General features: G+C 56.9%; 1 protein-coding gene across 1 annotated transcript in view; it reads left to right on the forward strand.

Moving 5' to 3' along the window:
• TRIO (trio Rho guanine nucleotide exchange factor) overlaps nucleotides 1-16,321 on the forward strand; it is a gene marked incomplete at its 5' end in the record, with an annotated part of 242,520 nt that overhangs the window by 169,095 nt on the left and 57,104 nt on the right. Inside the window, 2 exons of the mRNA XM_084233661.1 lie at nucleotides 93-192; nucleotides 10,202-10,445. Coding sequence (XP_084089787.1) covers nucleotides 93-192; nucleotides 10,202-10,445 — 344 coding nt within the window. The remainder of the gene's footprint in view (nucleotides 1-92; nucleotides 193-10,201; nucleotides 10,446-16,321) is intronic.

The following is a 16,321-nucleotide window of genomic DNA, read 5'->3' on the forward strand; positions in this document are numbered from 1 at the left end:
TCCCACCATTTGTCCGTGACCCACGGACCAGCGTTCCCAGTCTGGAGGTGCGAGCCCGGGGTGTTGGGAGTAACACGTTGCTGTCTCTGCAGGGACGGAGAGGACCTGGACAGCCAAGGGGACGGCAGCAGCCAGCCGGACACTATCTCCATCGCCTCCCGCACCTCGCAGAACACGCTGGACAGTGACAAGGTGGGCCGGGTCCCTGCGGCGGGGAGGGCGTCTCGGGTGTGGCAAGAGCAGCTGCCCTAAGTGACGCTTTGTTGTCGACGTTCTCCACTGTCTCTGTGTGCTCGGACTGGGGCCAGCACCAGTGCCGCCCTGGGGTGTCAGGGAGTGAAGCTAATCCTGAGGATCCGGGGAAAAGGCCTGTGCCCTTCCTGCGCCCGTTCCATGGGGGCGTTCTGGGCAGTGTGTTAGGCTTATTTTCTAGAAAGCAAAAGAAATTGCTGTTTAAGATGTAATCTTGCTTACAGCCCTGGGGCATAGACGTGGAGCTGCTGGGACTGCAGTTGGGGGGCCAGCATCTCCGGTTGTCCTGGAGGCACTTCTCAGGACAGGGCCCCGCAGCGGGGCCGGCCCCGGGAGAGAGCCGGTCTGCGAGGTCACCTTCCGCAGGAGTCACCTGGAGTGTCCACGACTGTCTTGATAGAACCAGGGAGATTTCAAAGTGAACTGACAGGAGAGTCCGGGGCCCGGGTGATGCGTACATGATCCCTGTCCTCCGTGAAGGCCCCTGGTCTCCACAGAGGGGGTTCTGATCCTGCTGAAGTTGGATCCGGGGTCTGAATGGGTGGACACACTGTTTCTAGAATGCAAGGCCAAATTCTTAAAACAAAATGATTTGACAGTAGCTGGGGGTTCGTTTAATGGAGCTCTAGCCCCAGATCCCTGCCTTTGTGTTTCTGAGGCGCCCCCAGCCATACACCCCCCAAGTCCACTCTGCCCGTGGGCTCCCCCCAGCCCACTCCCATGCCGGAAGCCCCCCCCCCCCCGACTTCACTGTCATGTTCGAATGATTGCTGCTGGGTGGCTGGTTCACATGGCAGGTCAGGGAGTCCCCAACTTTGGTCTCAGCTTTTCAGAGGCATTCATGTACCTCATATATTTTCCGGGACAGAAGCAAGCAGCTTTAAAAATACTGCTTTCCTACAGCGATTTCACTTACACAATCATCCCAGTGCCGTTACTACCCCCCACACCCCCACCCCACACACTACTTTCTGAGTTCACTAAACGACTGCATCCTGGGGCTCTCGAGCCTCGGGACTGCAGGCCGAGCACAGCGGGGGGCCCGCCCTGCTCAGCACCCCTGCACGCACACCCAGCACATACTTCCTGCCTGCAGTCACGCCGAGGAATAAGATCCACAGCTCGCTCAGGCATCTGGTGCCTCCCAGCGGCCGCCCCGTGGCCCCACGCCATGGCTGGGGGGTTAGGAAAATACAGTTGGAGCTTGGAAGCGTTTCAGGAGAGTAATTCTGATTTTCAATAAGTCAGTTTTGTCAAGATTCCACCTGAAGGGAAAGGGGAAAAGGGGAAATCATCGTGACCCAGGCTGAGGGGGATGGTCCCCTTCGCTGGCCTGGCCCCTCTGCTGTACACCCGTCACCCCAGAACCTCCTCTGACAGAGGCAGTCTCCCGGCTCTGCTGATTTAACGCCAGAAATGAGTTGAAAAGTTCACTTAAAAAAAAAAAAAAAGAAATTCTAAGTTACTCGAATGCAAATGCCAGAGATCCCTGTAAACGTATTTATGCCTTTTGGTGGGGACGTTGTCTTTTCTGGGGGGGGGGTCTCTCTTCAGACAGCAGTGGACAGTCAGATGGCTCTGGGAGCACAGAGGAGCCCCCATCTCGACCTCAGGGTCCCCACTGCACGTCTCTGCTTGAGGCGTCTTGGCACATAGATAATTCCCGTCTGTGCTCGGCGCAGCCCGGGCGGCTGACCTGGATTCGGGGGGGCCTGCAGTGAGGACAGTGAGGCCCGTTCTGCCGGGGTCTCTGACAGCCACCAGGCTCGTGTGAACGCGGGACTGAGCCTGACGGGGAACCGGCCCCCGAGGGAAAGGAGGCTGCAGCCTCAGGGCTGTTGTACCCGATGGGAGAGGAAGACTAGGTCACGCGTGGAGAAGTGTGGGCTTGCAGAAATTAATCCCTTACCCCAGGAATCTACGGGGCATTAGAATTTTCAGGAACCACTGATTACATTTCTCCGCGGAGGGGAGCCGCCCGTTCTGTTGACCTCATCTTAGGCGCTCTCTCTCGAAACCTCCCTCGGAGACTGGGGACCTCCTCGTGGGGCTTGGGCGGAACCAAAGCCTCCCTCGGCACCCTCACCGCAACATGCCCGCCATCCCGAGGGGGCCTCCCAAAAGTCAATCTTCTCATTAACACCCTCACTGAGCCCCTTGGCCCGTGACAGACTCAAAAGTTGAAAACGGGGTGAAGGATCTTCCCCCGAACAGAGACCAGGGTTATCTTCTGCCTTTGGGTCTGTGTTTGGGATGAGGCCAGACGGCCCGGGACGCAGTGAACTTAGGGACTTGGGGAGGACACGCTGGCCGCCTTCTCGAAGCCGGGTGCCTGCTGAAAGCCTTCCTGGCAGAGACACTTCCTCATCCCTCTCTGCAAGGCCAGTTCGGGGTCAGCAGGTGACTTGGGAGAAGGCACCTTCTCGGGCTCCCAACGAGGCCGACAAGCAAACGCCGCCCTCCTGGTCTCCAGGTTCTTTCCGCCCTGCATATTTCAAGCTTAAACGGCCTCTGAGGACGCAGGCAGATCGATCTGGCCAGGGAAATGACTTAACCATACTCTGCCTGTCCACTTAATTTATGATGCCTGTTATGAGTTAGTTGTTATCGTGGAATTTGGTTCCCTTTCAGAAACTGGGTGGGGGATGCTCTTACTCGGCTCTAGGAGAATCCTGAGGGCGGGCTTCCTGCCCGGTGCCCGTGATGGTCGGGACATCTGCTGAGGAGGGCTCCGGGAGACGCCCCCTGCAGGGAGCCCCTCAGGGTCCAAGGGGGGCTGGTCCCAGACACAAACCACATGCCCCCGCGAGGTCGCTGCCAAGGGGCCTTCTGCGCCATCTCTTGGTTCCAGAGTGACTTTAGCACTGATTCATGGTACTCAAGTTGATAAAATGATCTTAGGAAAATATAATTTGGATTCCAGAGGAGTCCAGTGCTTGCCAGAGCGTTATCTCATTTGTCCTGAGCGTGTCTCCCGAAGGCAGGGAGGGGAGGTGGAGGGAGGCGAGCGACCCCACAGGGCCACAGCGGAGAGCTCGTGCCAGAGCCGGAATGTGGATTTAATTACCTGTCGCTAACGAGGCCTTATTACTTCACACTCGGAGCTAAATACTGCGACTGTGTTATAGGGAACTTTTTAAATGGTTTTCCTTCCATCTGCCTCGTTCATCTGTGAATCACTGTAGATAACAAAAACTGACATTGTGAGGAAGGAGAGGAGATGAAGCCAGCGTGGGCTGCTGTGGGGCCAGTCGCTGGGCCGCCGGGAAGTGGCGCAGCGGGCAGAGCCCGGTGCTCGCCCTCCTGCCTCTCGGCAGCAGTGCATTCTTACCGTTAATGAGCGAGAAATTCAGGCGAGACTGATACTTGGCATGAACTTCACTAAGCTTGTAATATGAATATGTGACTCCACCATTTAGAAAGTAGATGGTTTCTGTCACGTTCTACAAAGCAGCAGCGCTGGGTAGGGGGCGTGAGAGTCTGTGGAGCTCGGTCGGCTGGGTGGGTGCCGGGGCTGAGACGGAATGTATAGCAGCCCATGCCAGTACGTGTGAAAATATGACTTAATTTAGCTTCCTGAGAAAGGAAATGTGTTCACTTTTAATAACTTGCATTCAGCCTGCTCAGGAAGACTGCGGCCTCTCGGTGGCCTCTGTCCCTTGAAACGCTGCCTCCAGCATGGGGGGCCCCAGGTGTGCACCCCATCAGCCCCACTCAGCCCTCTCCTGTCTGCTGAAGGTGCCAGAAGCAAGCAGGCGCCTCTGCCCAGAGAAGAGGCGTTCAGCCTGCCGCCTTCCAGGCCTTGTGCGGCTCTGGCACCTGCAGGCGTGACAGTCATTTCATCGGCGCCCTGCTGTGGGTGGCACATAGCTCTGGTCTCCTGAGACGGGATGCTCTGCCCTCAGCCGGCGTCTCTGCTCAGAGTGGGAGCAGGGCAGAGAGAGAGTTGCTCACATCAGGGCACAGGTAGTTAAGAGCAGGGGGTGTCAGCAGCCAGGCCTTGCTGCCACAGGTCTTGGGTAGGTGACTTCTCCTGTGTAAGTGGGGACAGTGCTGCCGCCCCCTCCAGGGCTGAGGGCATTAACTGAGCCCTGAGATAGCTGGTGGGCAGGTGCCCGGCACCAAGCCCAGAACCATTACTGGTCATGCGTGGTTTCCACCTCAGAACTGCTGCTTCCCTCCCTCTCGGGGGGGACGTCCACTGCCGGGCCTCTGGGTCCCCACCGGTATCAGCCTCCTTCCCTGCGTGGGCGCTCCAGTAGGCCATGGCCAGTGGGCCCCTGTGTTCCTGCCCATCCAGAAGCCGTCCTCAGGGTAGGGCACCTGCTGACTGGCATGGAGTGGGGGGCCCTGAGGAAGAGGGAGACGACCCCGCGTCTCTAATCCTGACTGTGGCCTTCGTGTGGCTCCAGGGCGCCCCCTCCCCGTTTGTGCGGGTCCCTCTGCGGCCGGCCCAGGACAAGGACCAGCGCCTGGCCCTGGCGGCCCGGGGGACGATGACCCTCGTGTTTGTTTGCTCCTTCACAAATCTCTGTTTTGTCACTTTCTAAGTAATGGTGGCATTTTATAACCTTCATGGGTCTCTTAAAACTGCAGGCTTTGATAACTCGCTCACTCGGGGAAACAGAATTCCCCGAACTCAATAGGAAAGTTCGGTTCTGAGGGAGAAAGCAGATTTTTAAACATGTGTATGTGTCATTTGGTTAGATACGTAACAAAGTGGCTCGTGAACAGAGCGGCACCTCAGAAGGCGCATCTTGAACCTCAACTTCACTGGTGCCCGCGCGGTTCCTGTGCTAGAGGGCGGCGGCGTCTGTTCCCCCGGGGGCAGTCGAGGGGCCGGTCCGGGGGTCACCACAGCGCTTCAGACGGGTGTCCTCCATCCAAGGCAAAGGGGCCTTTCAGGTTGACTCCCTGGATAAAACAATGTCTTGCTCCCCGAGGAAATGCAGCAAACAGGTTTCTTTGGGTGGAATTGTCCTTGGAAATTTCTTGTTTTCCATTTTCTTGTTTGCTGTCACAGGCCTCTGCCTCACCCCGATCCCTCCCCACAGCCATTGAAGCTTTTCACTTGCTGGACCCGTGGCACCCGGCAGGGGAGTTCTGGCATCTCTTTCCAGAATGTTCAGCGCATGGTCTAGGCCTGACTTGCCTCTCTGTCTTTAAAGTCTGCCCTTGGAGCTATTGCCCTGAGCTTAGCCCCTGTCATCTGCTCCTCCCTCTCCTCCTCTGCATCTCTCCGTCCCGGACCCTTTTCTGAGTGTGACCAGCCAGTACCGAGGGACCCCAGCGCCCCTCAGCGTGGCCACACTCACTGTCTCTGTTCTGGAGAAAGTGCTGGGTGTGGTAAGCTGCTGCTTTTGGAAAAGTTTGTTCTACAGATTTTCCTTTTTTTTTTCTTTTTCTTTTTCTTTTTTTTTTTTTTTTGGTGTGTTTAAAAACAGGACGTTTACCCTCTGGACCATTTGTGAGTTCTCACGGCTTCCATTCTTGCCCCTGATGTGTGAGGTCCCGTCCCCTTTGAAGCCCATGGCAGGGCTTGGGGAGTGCTTCTCCGGTGGGGGGGGGCGCGGGGCGCTGCCTGGACGGGCGTCTGGGAAGCCGCCACGAGGCCCCTCAGCGTGGTGTCCACCGGCACCAGGTCTGGCTGCCAGCGCCAGGCTCCCCGGCCCTGCTCCCCGGGGACAAGGCCTCAGGTCTGCTCTGGGACCTCTTCGAAGCTCAAGCCCTTTTTGGTGAGGTTTCTGGATGACAAGTGTGAAGAGCCAGCGGCCCTGCCCCATCCGGGAGCTGGACACATTGTTCCGTGGGGAAAATGGCTCTTCTTGGGCCGCACCCTGCCCTTTCCTTTCTAGTTGCTTTTGGAAAATTGACTAGACCCGGACCTGCACTGGATGGAGGTCCCAGAAGTAGAATCCTTTGCGGGGAGAACCCCATCATCCGCCCCTCGGGGGTGAGGCCCCCGCCCGGCCCCCGCTCCCCGCAGGACCCGCCCTCCATAGCAAGGCTGCAGTGGAAAACCTCGCAAGTAAAATCCTCTCTGTGCGATCCCTAAAGGAAAACTGCGGGAGGCCAGAGATGAGCTGTTTCCTTCCTTCTGGTGAAACAGCAAGTTGCCCGGCCAGGGCCCCAGCCCGGTGTGGAGGGCCTGCTGGGCAGGCGGCCCCTGGCTGGTGCCCTGGCCACGCTCCAGGGGGCGCGCCTCACCGCCGCTTCTGTGTCGCCACACACATCTTCGGAACGTGAAAAGCACAAAAACTTTAGAAAAAACTTGTCTTCTGATGTGAATTTCACAAGAGTTAATAGGAGTCGTAGAAATGGAGGTTTTCCGAGCCTCCCCTGGTGGTGCAGCAGTTGAGCGCTGGGCTGCGAAGCTGCCCGCAGCCTCTGCAGCGCTGGTTCGATCCCCAGCTGCCAGGCGAGGGTCCCCACATGGCGCGCAGCCCTCTCCTGCCGCCCGCTGCTCCCCTCAGCAGTGTCCTTCGGTCCTTCTGCCTGCTCTGCTCCCCGCTCTGGCTCTGGTGGATTCTCTCACCCTCCCGCGCTTCTGACTGTACCCAGTGCTTGAATAAATAAATAAATCTTTAAAAAAAAAGAAAAAGAAATGGAGATTTTCCTACACTCAGCCCCAGGCTGAGTGCGGGTGGCCAGAGCCCATGACAGAAGCCAGTAAGTCACGGGAAAGTGAAAAAGCGCCTTGGAAAGGAAACCGAATTTCAGAGTAGGTGAGGGTAACGGTAGCTCTTTCAGCGCAGGGCTGAAATTGGGTTACTCGGCGGAAGTGGCTTTGGAAGCAGGAGAGAACCCATCCAACCTGACGATGTGCAGTAGGGTCGGAATTTTTGTACTTAGCCGTTTAAGTCCTAAAAGACGGCAGAGATTTGCACTGCTTCCTCAGAACAGCCGCATTAAGTCTTGCGTACAAATAAATTCAATGAGTGAATTAAATTATTATTTAATCACTAATTAATCAGCTTAAGACAGACGTCGTGTCCTAGATGTTTGAGAGAGTCACATGAACACTGAGGTGGCATCCACGGGCTCGCTCTCTCATAAACCAGAGCACGTCCGTTTACTCCTGACTGTGTGCCGGGGCGTCTTACAGGTCAACTCAGTTCACTCTTAGGAGGAAAGCCAAGAAGATACGATATTTTTTTTTTAATGATAATTCTGGCACCGTTTGAAAACAGATTCTTCCGGTATTAGGTTCTGTTAATAAGGTTTCTCTAAAGCCTTCAAAATTTTTTTTGACTTAGTGTGCAATTCTTTGTCAGAACTGGCTTGATTTTTTCCTTCTGTCAAGTGCACAGATGTTTCCAATAGTTTTTTGATTACCCTGTGAGGGGCTGCAAAAAAAAAAAATAAATAAGTACCAGGAATAAAGTCGAGCGTATTTCTCCTCCTTCGGCCCGCTCGCCCCTTCCCACCCTCCCCCCGCCCCAGGAGGCACCCTGTGGCTCTGAACAGTGAAAAATGACTGAAACTCTTGAGAACGGAGCAAGCCAGGGCCTGGTGTTGAGGGAGAGCCTTGGAGTCGGCTTCCCAGGCCGGCCAAGATGTCGGGCCAGCTTGATGGATGTGCTGATGGACTTGGGGTGCGGGGCTCTGGCAGGGCTGACACGCCTACTGAGGGGGCCCCCCAGGCAGCAGAGGGCCCCCACAGGTCCTGCGGGGCCTCGGCCAGCTGGTCTTTGTCTCGGGCCTGTTCACTGGCCACACTTCCCCTGGAACAGAAAGCATTCCTTTTTCTTTGTTGCAGGGATTAACCACTTCCCCTGTGTGGAGTTTTGCAAGGAAGATTCTTTCCCAAGCGGGGCCTCTACCTTGAACCTCTTTCCCTTAGCATCTTTGATCATCCACAGAGAAACGTGTGAGATTTAGCGTGTTTTTTCCCCCACAGAGGAATGGGTAAAACTTAGAAAGGGGTCAGACGTGTAGAACTTCCGTTGTGGCCCAGCGGAGGCTGGTGGCTTTGTCACAGATTGCGATTTATTGTGGAAGGCTTTTGTTTTGTTTTGCTCTTTGTGGTGGTTTCGTGGACATGTGTTTCTTATTTTAAATATCTCCGCTTTCCCTTGAAAGGCTGTTGAGCAGGAGGGTAATGGACGGCGTGGAGCATGGCTGGCGGGTGTAGCCTGCGGGCGGGTGGGCGGCCCAGACACAGTGGGTTCCAGGCTCTCTGCTGGGTGGGTCTGGACCCAGGGTGCTGCCCGGCGGGGGTCCAGGCTGTGCCCCCCTCCTGCTCACCACTGCCCTGACAGTCTGTCCCTCTGTCCTGTGCTTTCTCCATCCCAACGCCCTTCAGGGGACACTGACTAACTGGGCCCCGTGCGCATGGGGCCTTGGCAGAGATGCTCCGGGAAATTGCAGAACGACACGGACCTGTGCTCAGGTGCCGGACAGGCACAGTCGTGCACCACGCACCTCCTGAGAAGTGTGTCCCGGGTAGTTTCGTTGTTGCTTGAACCTCCTGGCGGGAATGGCGTTCTCCACACAGCGTTTCTCCGTCCCCTGCTGTAGCAGTTCGGGAGGGCACCTGGGGCGTAGCTGTGTCCCCCCTGACTCGGTGCCCGGCCGCTTGTGCGCCCCTCTCCCACGCGTGGGGCTCGGGGCCCACCGTCCTGCAGGTGGAAGCTTCACACGCCTGTGTGATCCAGGACCTGGCTCATTTCAGAATTGAGACAAAATTTGTTTACAAAGGGCTTAGGAAGGTGGGCACGGGGGGGGGGGGGATTCTCAGAGGGATCTGATGGAGGACTGTGACGGGGAACTGGGGCAGCGGAGCCTCTAGGGGGCGGGTCTGCACAGACACGGTGCACGCGAGACGCACGTGGGAGGCAGGACACGGTCACTCGGGGCCCCTGGCCCGGTGGGCTGGGAGCCGGTGATAGAACTTACAGAGTCCACGCCATGGAGTTTGTAGGCTCTTGGGTAGCAGGATTAGGCGGCGCCCAAAGATGGCTGGTGGCTTGTGGAGACGGCGTGGAAGAAGCTCTCTCCAGGAAACCGCTCAGGAGGGAACGTAGTTCCTCCTGGAAAGCTGTGTGGAGGCTTCTCAGTGTTAGAAAGATCTGTTATTTGACCCAGCAATTCCACTCCCAGGTGCCTACCTAAAAAAGTACAAAAACAGAAGTTCAAAGGGATATTTGTGCCCCTGTGTTCGCTGCAGCACTGTTTTCAATCCTCACATGGTGGAAACAGCCCAAGTGCCCACAGCGGACGAGTGGACGGGGGAGGGGTCGTTTACATACACGGTGGACTGCGCCGTACAAGAGGAGAAATCTCGCCACTTGGCACAACACGATGGCGCTGCAGGGGATGATGCTAAGTGTAATAAGTCAGAAGGAGAAAGACAAGGGGTGATTTCACGATCTGTGGAATATAAACTGCCAAAGCCGAAGTGTCAGAAAAGCTAAGCCAAAGCAAACCTAGACACCTGGCTGTGGCATGGAGGCTGTTGAGGGGGAGGGTGGATGCAGGATGCAGTGGGAGGGGCCCCGGGCCCTGTGGTGTGGGGCTGAGCGCCTCGGCGGGGGGCGCTGGGAAGCCACATCCAGTGCTGTGAGCCAGCGTTACCGCAGTGAAAGAATAATACAGCTTTTTAAAAGTGAGGATACGGCACTCCTTCGGGGGGGTGATGATGTCTTAAAAAGATTCGGCTACTCCTGTGAAAACCATACCAGGTCCTGACAGTAAAACTCAGAGTCATCCATTAGACGTAAAAAGGGAAAGTGATGATGTGCCTGATTCCAGCGGAAATGAAGTTCTGAGCGCTGTCCCCTGTGTCCTGAGTGCTGTCCCCTGAGTCCTGTGTGTGGTCCCCTGTGTCCTGCACTCTGTCCCCTGGTCCTGTGCTCTCTCTCCTGGGTGATGCGTGGGGCTGTGACCGTGATGCCGTGGGAGGGGAGACGTCTGGCCGAGCTCGCTGACCTGTCTCCTCCCTCCCCAGCTCTCTGGCGGCTGTGAGCTGACTGTGGTCATCCACGACTTCACGGCCTGCAACAGCACCGAGCTGACCATCCGCCGCGGCCAGACAGTGGAGGTTCTGGAGCGGCCCCACGACCGGCCCGACTGGTGCCTGGTGCGGACCACAGACCGCTCCCCGGCGGCGGAGGGCCTGGTGCCCTGCGGCTCGCTGTGCATCGCCCACTCCAGGAGCAGCATGGAAATGGAGGGCATCTTCAACCACAAAGGTAGGGACCCCCGCTGGCTGGCCAGGCCACTCCCGCTGGACTGGACATGGAGCCTCTGTCCCCACCACTGTGGGGCTGAGGGGAGCTACGGCCCCTCCTCGTCGGCCAGCTGTGGGCCTTGTCAGAGTCTCTGGCCTCTTCAACCCCTCGAGAGCTGATGTAGAATGAAGGTTTGGCTGCTCTTCTGAGTGACGGGTCGCCTGCCGTCCCGGGATGGGACGTAGGTGACAGCTTAGAGAAGGAGAGGGAGCCCTTCCCTTGCTGCCATAACAGAGAAAATGCGGGGTGCTGCAGGCCACCCAGGACCTTAAAGTAGGCAGGTCCATCTTCAGCACCTCCTGAGTCCATTTGCACACAGTGAGGCCTTTATTCTGTTAAGTGCTCATCTCAGGAAGTGAACCTGAAAGCTCGGCCACACTGTCCTCAAAGCTGTAAAGTGGCTCAGGACATCAGGACATCCCAGACCCGCAGGCCCGGCCAGGACCTGGACGAAGCTGGGCCCCAGGAGAGGCTGGCTGCCCAGGCAGGCCCAGGTGGGCTCTGCGGCCTGGACCCAGAGGTGGCTTTTGAAAGAAGTGCTTTTAAACTGAAATACCAGGGTTCGTGAAACCTTTAGATAGAGGTGAGGAGCTGATCTGTAGGACATGTAGGTTTAGAGGCATCAGTCACGACCCGGCACATGGTGTCAGCATGTGTCCTGAAGGTCCAGCATGGTGGACCTTCATGGCTGTGGAGCCCTGAGCCACGGCCAGGCAGGGCTGAGATGGTCCGTTGGCATGACAGATACCCTGGATTGATTTCAGAACTTGGTCTGGATAAAGGACGTTTAATTGTAGGCTGGTCATTGCATGTTGAAAGGATGGTGTATTTCGTAGTGGATTTAATAAGATGAATTAGTATTAGATTAAAATAATTTCACCTGTTTTTATTTTTTAAAGTGTGGATACTCAAAAAATTTAAGTAACACATACACCTTGTGCTAATTTCTATGAGCCAGTGCTGGTTGGCTCTTAGTGAGAAGCTAATCGGAGACTGCCAGCCCTTGTAAGATTCATTGGTTTGTAGCTTCTAGAAAAATACAGAAAGGGTAGAGTGTGCTTTGAACAGTATTATAGCGCAGGCTCCATGTGTCTGCAGTACTCAGATGCCACGTCTTCCAGATTTGGGGGTGCACAATGTGTCTTCTCTTCGTGAGGGAACGCCCCCATATTCAGTCTCACTCAAGTTTTTTCTGTTAATTTTGGGACATTCCCATTGCTCCCCCCAACCCCCCTGTGTGCCCTCCGTCGTGCACCCAGCACATCCTGGAGCCCCTTCTGCCTCAGAGGGTGGGTCCTTGCTGAGGTGGAGGGAGCCCCCCAAGACACAGCTCCCCATCGGCTGCCTCCTGAATTACAGCCTCTCCCCCACTCCCGGGCCCGCGGGGCCTAGTGCCACCCGAGGGTCCCCTTCGGGAGAAGCTGGAAGGGTCCAGCTGTCCATGCAGAGCAGGTGGGGGTTGGGGTTTGGGCCAAAGGCGGAGGCGCCGTGAGGTTGGAGCAGGGCCTGATATGGACGTGACTCTGAGTTCAAGGGGACCTTGGGGGCTCCCCCGCTGCCTAGTGCAGAATGTTCCAGGAGTTCACAATGTATTTAAACCCCGCGATGAAAACACAGTACAACTTCTTCCTCAAGCCTGGGTGTTGCACAGAGGAGCCCTGGTGAACATAATCACTGCAAATAACATGGTTCTGAGCCTTTTCTGTGTTCCTGCCTGCCCCGCGGTGTGTTCCTCAAGTCCTGCTGTTCATAATCGCAGGCTCGCCGGGGGAAGGAAGGATGTATTTATACACTGGACTTTGTCCTGGAAAGTTCCTGTGAAGTTGGGTTTTGCTTGTTTTACAGTGAAGTGCCATTTTGTTCCCTGGGCCTTGTCTCTCTTATATTCAGGGACATTCTAGCCCCCAAACGTCCTTGCCCCGCACAAAGCCTCTCACACTCTATTTGCCAAGAAAGTGTTTCTTCAGTGATGAGGAACCCTGGTGAACTTAACCGCCCGTGGGTGGAAGGGGCCCGGAACCTGGTCCGTTTTTCTCTCACTTTGCCCCCGTAATGCAAGGAAGCTTGTACGGTTATTTGTTCCCTCGCAGCATTAGGACTTAGGCTGTGGGTTAGGGGTAGGGGATCCACCTTTGGACTCTATAAAGGCCTCTCTGCCAGGGCCCCGTCCGTGGTCAGGTCCAGGAGATCAGGCAGCGCTGACCAGGGTCTCCATGGAGTAGAAGGGACGGGGGCTGTGGGGTGAGACCAGTGAAGAGGCAGCGACTCGGGAAGTGAGACGCCGTGGCTTTCTCAACAAACAGGAGGCCTTGGTCAGCTCTGCTTCCCCTGAGTCTTGATCAGGTGTGAAGAGGGGTGTGTGCCAGGCCCTGGGCCCCCCAGCGTCTCACCCGGGAGCCACGTGGGCTTGAGGACACTACGGAGGCCTCAGCGCGGGCCATTCTCTCGCAAGCTCTGTGCCCCCAGGCCCTGGGTCTCCTCTTGGCAGGAGGGGCCTCATGGCATGTGTGTCCCGGTCCCTCGCGGTTAGTCTCCGAGGACAGGGTCTTCCGTAGCTTCGGTTCCTACTGCCCTGAACGTCCCAGCAGGAGGAAGGAAGGAACACACTCACTCACCCCCAGATCCGCATTTTCTCGGCTTTCATGCCTCAGTCATTTTTTCACATCTGCCCAGTCCAATAAAGTACAGATGGACAGAGCCGTGTTGGAGGTGAGGGGGGAGTGACTGAGCACATGTGCGTGGATAAAAACCTAACATTTTAAGTGAAGAAGAAACCTTATCGCACAGTTTGTTTTCAAGGAGATACTTTCATGCCTGAGACTAGACTCTGTGCAAGTGTTACTCTCCAAAACTCCCCCCACGGGCCTGTGCGGGCAGGCTGCGTCCTGGCCTGTTCGCCTCTGCTCCGGCTGCCACCCTCCCGGCTCCCTGCGTCCTGAGGCACCAGCCCGTCAGCAGAGAACAAAGATTCAGCAGACCCAGGCCCTTACCAGCCCTTTGGGTTTGTGGCTGAGACCCCCTCCCATTCCAGCAGCACCCCCGGGGTCTCGGCCCAGACGAGGAGCTGGGGCCTGTGCCCCAGAGTCCAGCCTGCAGCCTCTGGAGCGCCACGGGCTGGAATAGGAGCCTGTAGATCTCGCCGTCCCTCAGTAACCCCAACGGTTGTTTTCCTCCTGTCTCAGCTTATAAAACCTGCCTCTTGCCTCTATTTCGTTACTTAGTCTTGCTCTCAGAAAGTAAACAGGAATATCAGAGTGTTCATATTTCTGACCAGATCCCCAGAAACCCTTTATGCTCCCCACTGTCCCTTCACAGCCCAGCCGCCACCCTGAGGTGTAAGAGTCTAGGTTCAGGAGACAGGCCCGGGGGCACGGCCAAGGGGCAAGTGCGGGGCCTTGATGGGCAGCTGGGTCCCGAGTGGGTGGGACAGGAAGCTACTCAGTGTCCCCCGCAGTGACCCAGGCAGAGCCCCATCCTCCACTTTCTGCAGAGGGACAGCCCTTGTACCTTTTCTAGGGGTCAGGCAGCACCTGCCTTAAGTCCTGGGGGGCCTTCCATGTGCTCACCAGCTCACACCCATGGGTCTGTGCCTGTCCCTGAGACCCTTCCACTCGTGGCCGGTCTGGCATGGTGCGCTGCATCGGGTTGGAAATCTGCCCTCCGCCCCCCGCCCCCTGAACTGTGCTCTGCTAAATGGGGGCGTAAGAGATCTTCCCATACTGGACATCTGTGGTTGGGGCCTTGATGAGAGGTGACATGTTGCACCTATAGAGCTCTGCGTGTCGGGAGGACCCACATTCTGATGCCGTCTGTCTGGCGAGGTTGCTACCCTGGGCCGAGACAGCTGGGCATAGGTGCACTTGGGGCCCCCGCTGACCCCGACAGCCTGCATCCATGCCTCTTAGGAGGCCTCCCCGTACAAAGAGCATCCCAAACCTCCCCCTTTGCTAATGCCAGCCCATCACGCGAGGGCTGGAGGTGGGGGGCTTTGGATCGTTCTCTCATAGATTTAGTATCCCCACGTGCAAGCCTTGCCTTAACCTCTTGGAAAGCTGTTTGCATTATCAAGCTTTTCTCCTCTGGATGGCTTGCTGAATCAGAGGCACTTGCCTGCTACTTCAGAGAAGTTAAGAAGTGTGATATATTTGCTCTCTGTTCCTCATGAGAAAAACAAGGGAACAAAACAGAAAGCTCGAGAAACAAAGCCTCCCGCTTGCTAGCCACTCGAGCCCTGCCCTGGGCAGGAACCCAGCACCCCGCGCTCACTGCAGCCAGCACCCCGGAAACCACCCCTGGAAAAGCAGGTCTCAGCCGTGACCAGCCTGGCAGGTCAGGCGAGAGAAGACCTGGAATGTCTTCCATAAAAGCCCTGATAGGCAGCTGTCCACACGAGGTGGGGCATTTACTGTCACTCAGGTTAAAAGGAAGCAAGAGAGACGTCTTCCTGAAAAACCACCTAAATGATGCCTTTTCTCTCTGGGCTTCGCCGTGAGGTTATTCCTGCCTCTCCCAAGGCTCCCCCAAGGCTTCCTCACCACGCTCCTCTGTCCACCTGCGTATTTGACCGCCCCCACTTGACTGTCCTCAGCCGCTGCGCTGGGCTTCCCTCCCCAAAGGGGGAAATGACCCCCATGTCCCCCGGCACCTGCAGACGCTCTCCGCCCGCTCGCCTTTGTTTACTGCCTGGGGCGGGCTGGGTGACGTGGCCCTGCGGGTGCGTCGTGAGCGCTCACATGGCTCTGCCGCCGGCGCCGCCATCCTCCCTCCGCACGCGCATCCCCTTCCCGCCTGTAGTTCTCTGCACCAGCCAGCTGCTCCCCCAGCCAGGCACCCTGTTCTCCCGCGGCGTCTGCGCTGGGCCGCTCCAGGTAGCTCATCTGCACCAGCTCACGCCGCATCTGCCCTTTTGTGGCTGGCTGGCCTCACTTGGCAGCGTGTCTGCAAGCTCCAGCCGCTCAGTGGCCGTTGTCAGAATGGCCTTCCTTTTCAGAGCTGAGTAGTACTCCAGGGCACGGACAGACCACGTCTGCGCTCCGCCCATCTGTGGGCAGGCTCTCCGGCATCCCCTCACAGAGGGACATTGTCTCCTGGGCGCTCCCCCCTCCGCCCCCCAGCACCGCCAGTCTCTGCAGAGACCCAGGTGATGCTCCGCCCCTGGAAATCGGGTGGCGCCCCTGGAAATCGGGTGGCGCCCCTCCCCCCACGCCCCCAGCCTCAGGTCTCCCAGGTCTCCCCAGGGAACCGGTGATGACTTGGTTGGAATGGGCTCAGATGGCATCTTCCCCAGATCCTCCCGCCCTCTGCCCAGAGGTGCGCCCTCACCCCCTTCCTCTTAGACCTGCTTATGGCTTTCAAACGACCTGGCGAGTTTTTTTTTCCCTTTAAATGTAGGACATTCAAAAGACTTCAGTGATGTTCAAAAATGTAGTTAGAGACTCGTGATTCTGGCGTGTTTCAGCTTCCGCCGAGCGCCAGATTGCCACTTGAATCAGCACGCCCCAGGCACACCGCGCAGGGACATTTCAAACCTGTGTCTGCCCACATAGTCTCTAAAAATACACATAATGGAGGCTCTCTCTCCCTTTTTTTTTAAATTAACTTGGGAAAGAGCAGTTTTTCGTCTGTTTGAACAGCTGCTAATGTAAATCCCTGTGGGAAGGAAAGCTGGAGAACGTGGAGTTACACGGAGAACAAAGCCGCTGCCCCTCTCGGGCGCTGTGGGTCCGGGGCTGGGAGATCAGCCCGAGCCCTATGATTAGGGAACATTCTCCGCGCAGCGTGTAATTATGGCGCCACACAAGTGGGCCGGGACGCTGCTGAGTGCCTCATGCTGGAGG

Source organism: Talpa europaea (genome assembly GCF_964194135.1).
Source record: "Talpa europaea genome assembly, chromosome: 5".
NCBI classification, from domain to species: Eukaryota; Metazoa; Chordata; class Mammalia; order Eulipotyphla; family Talpidae; genus Talpa; species Talpa europaea.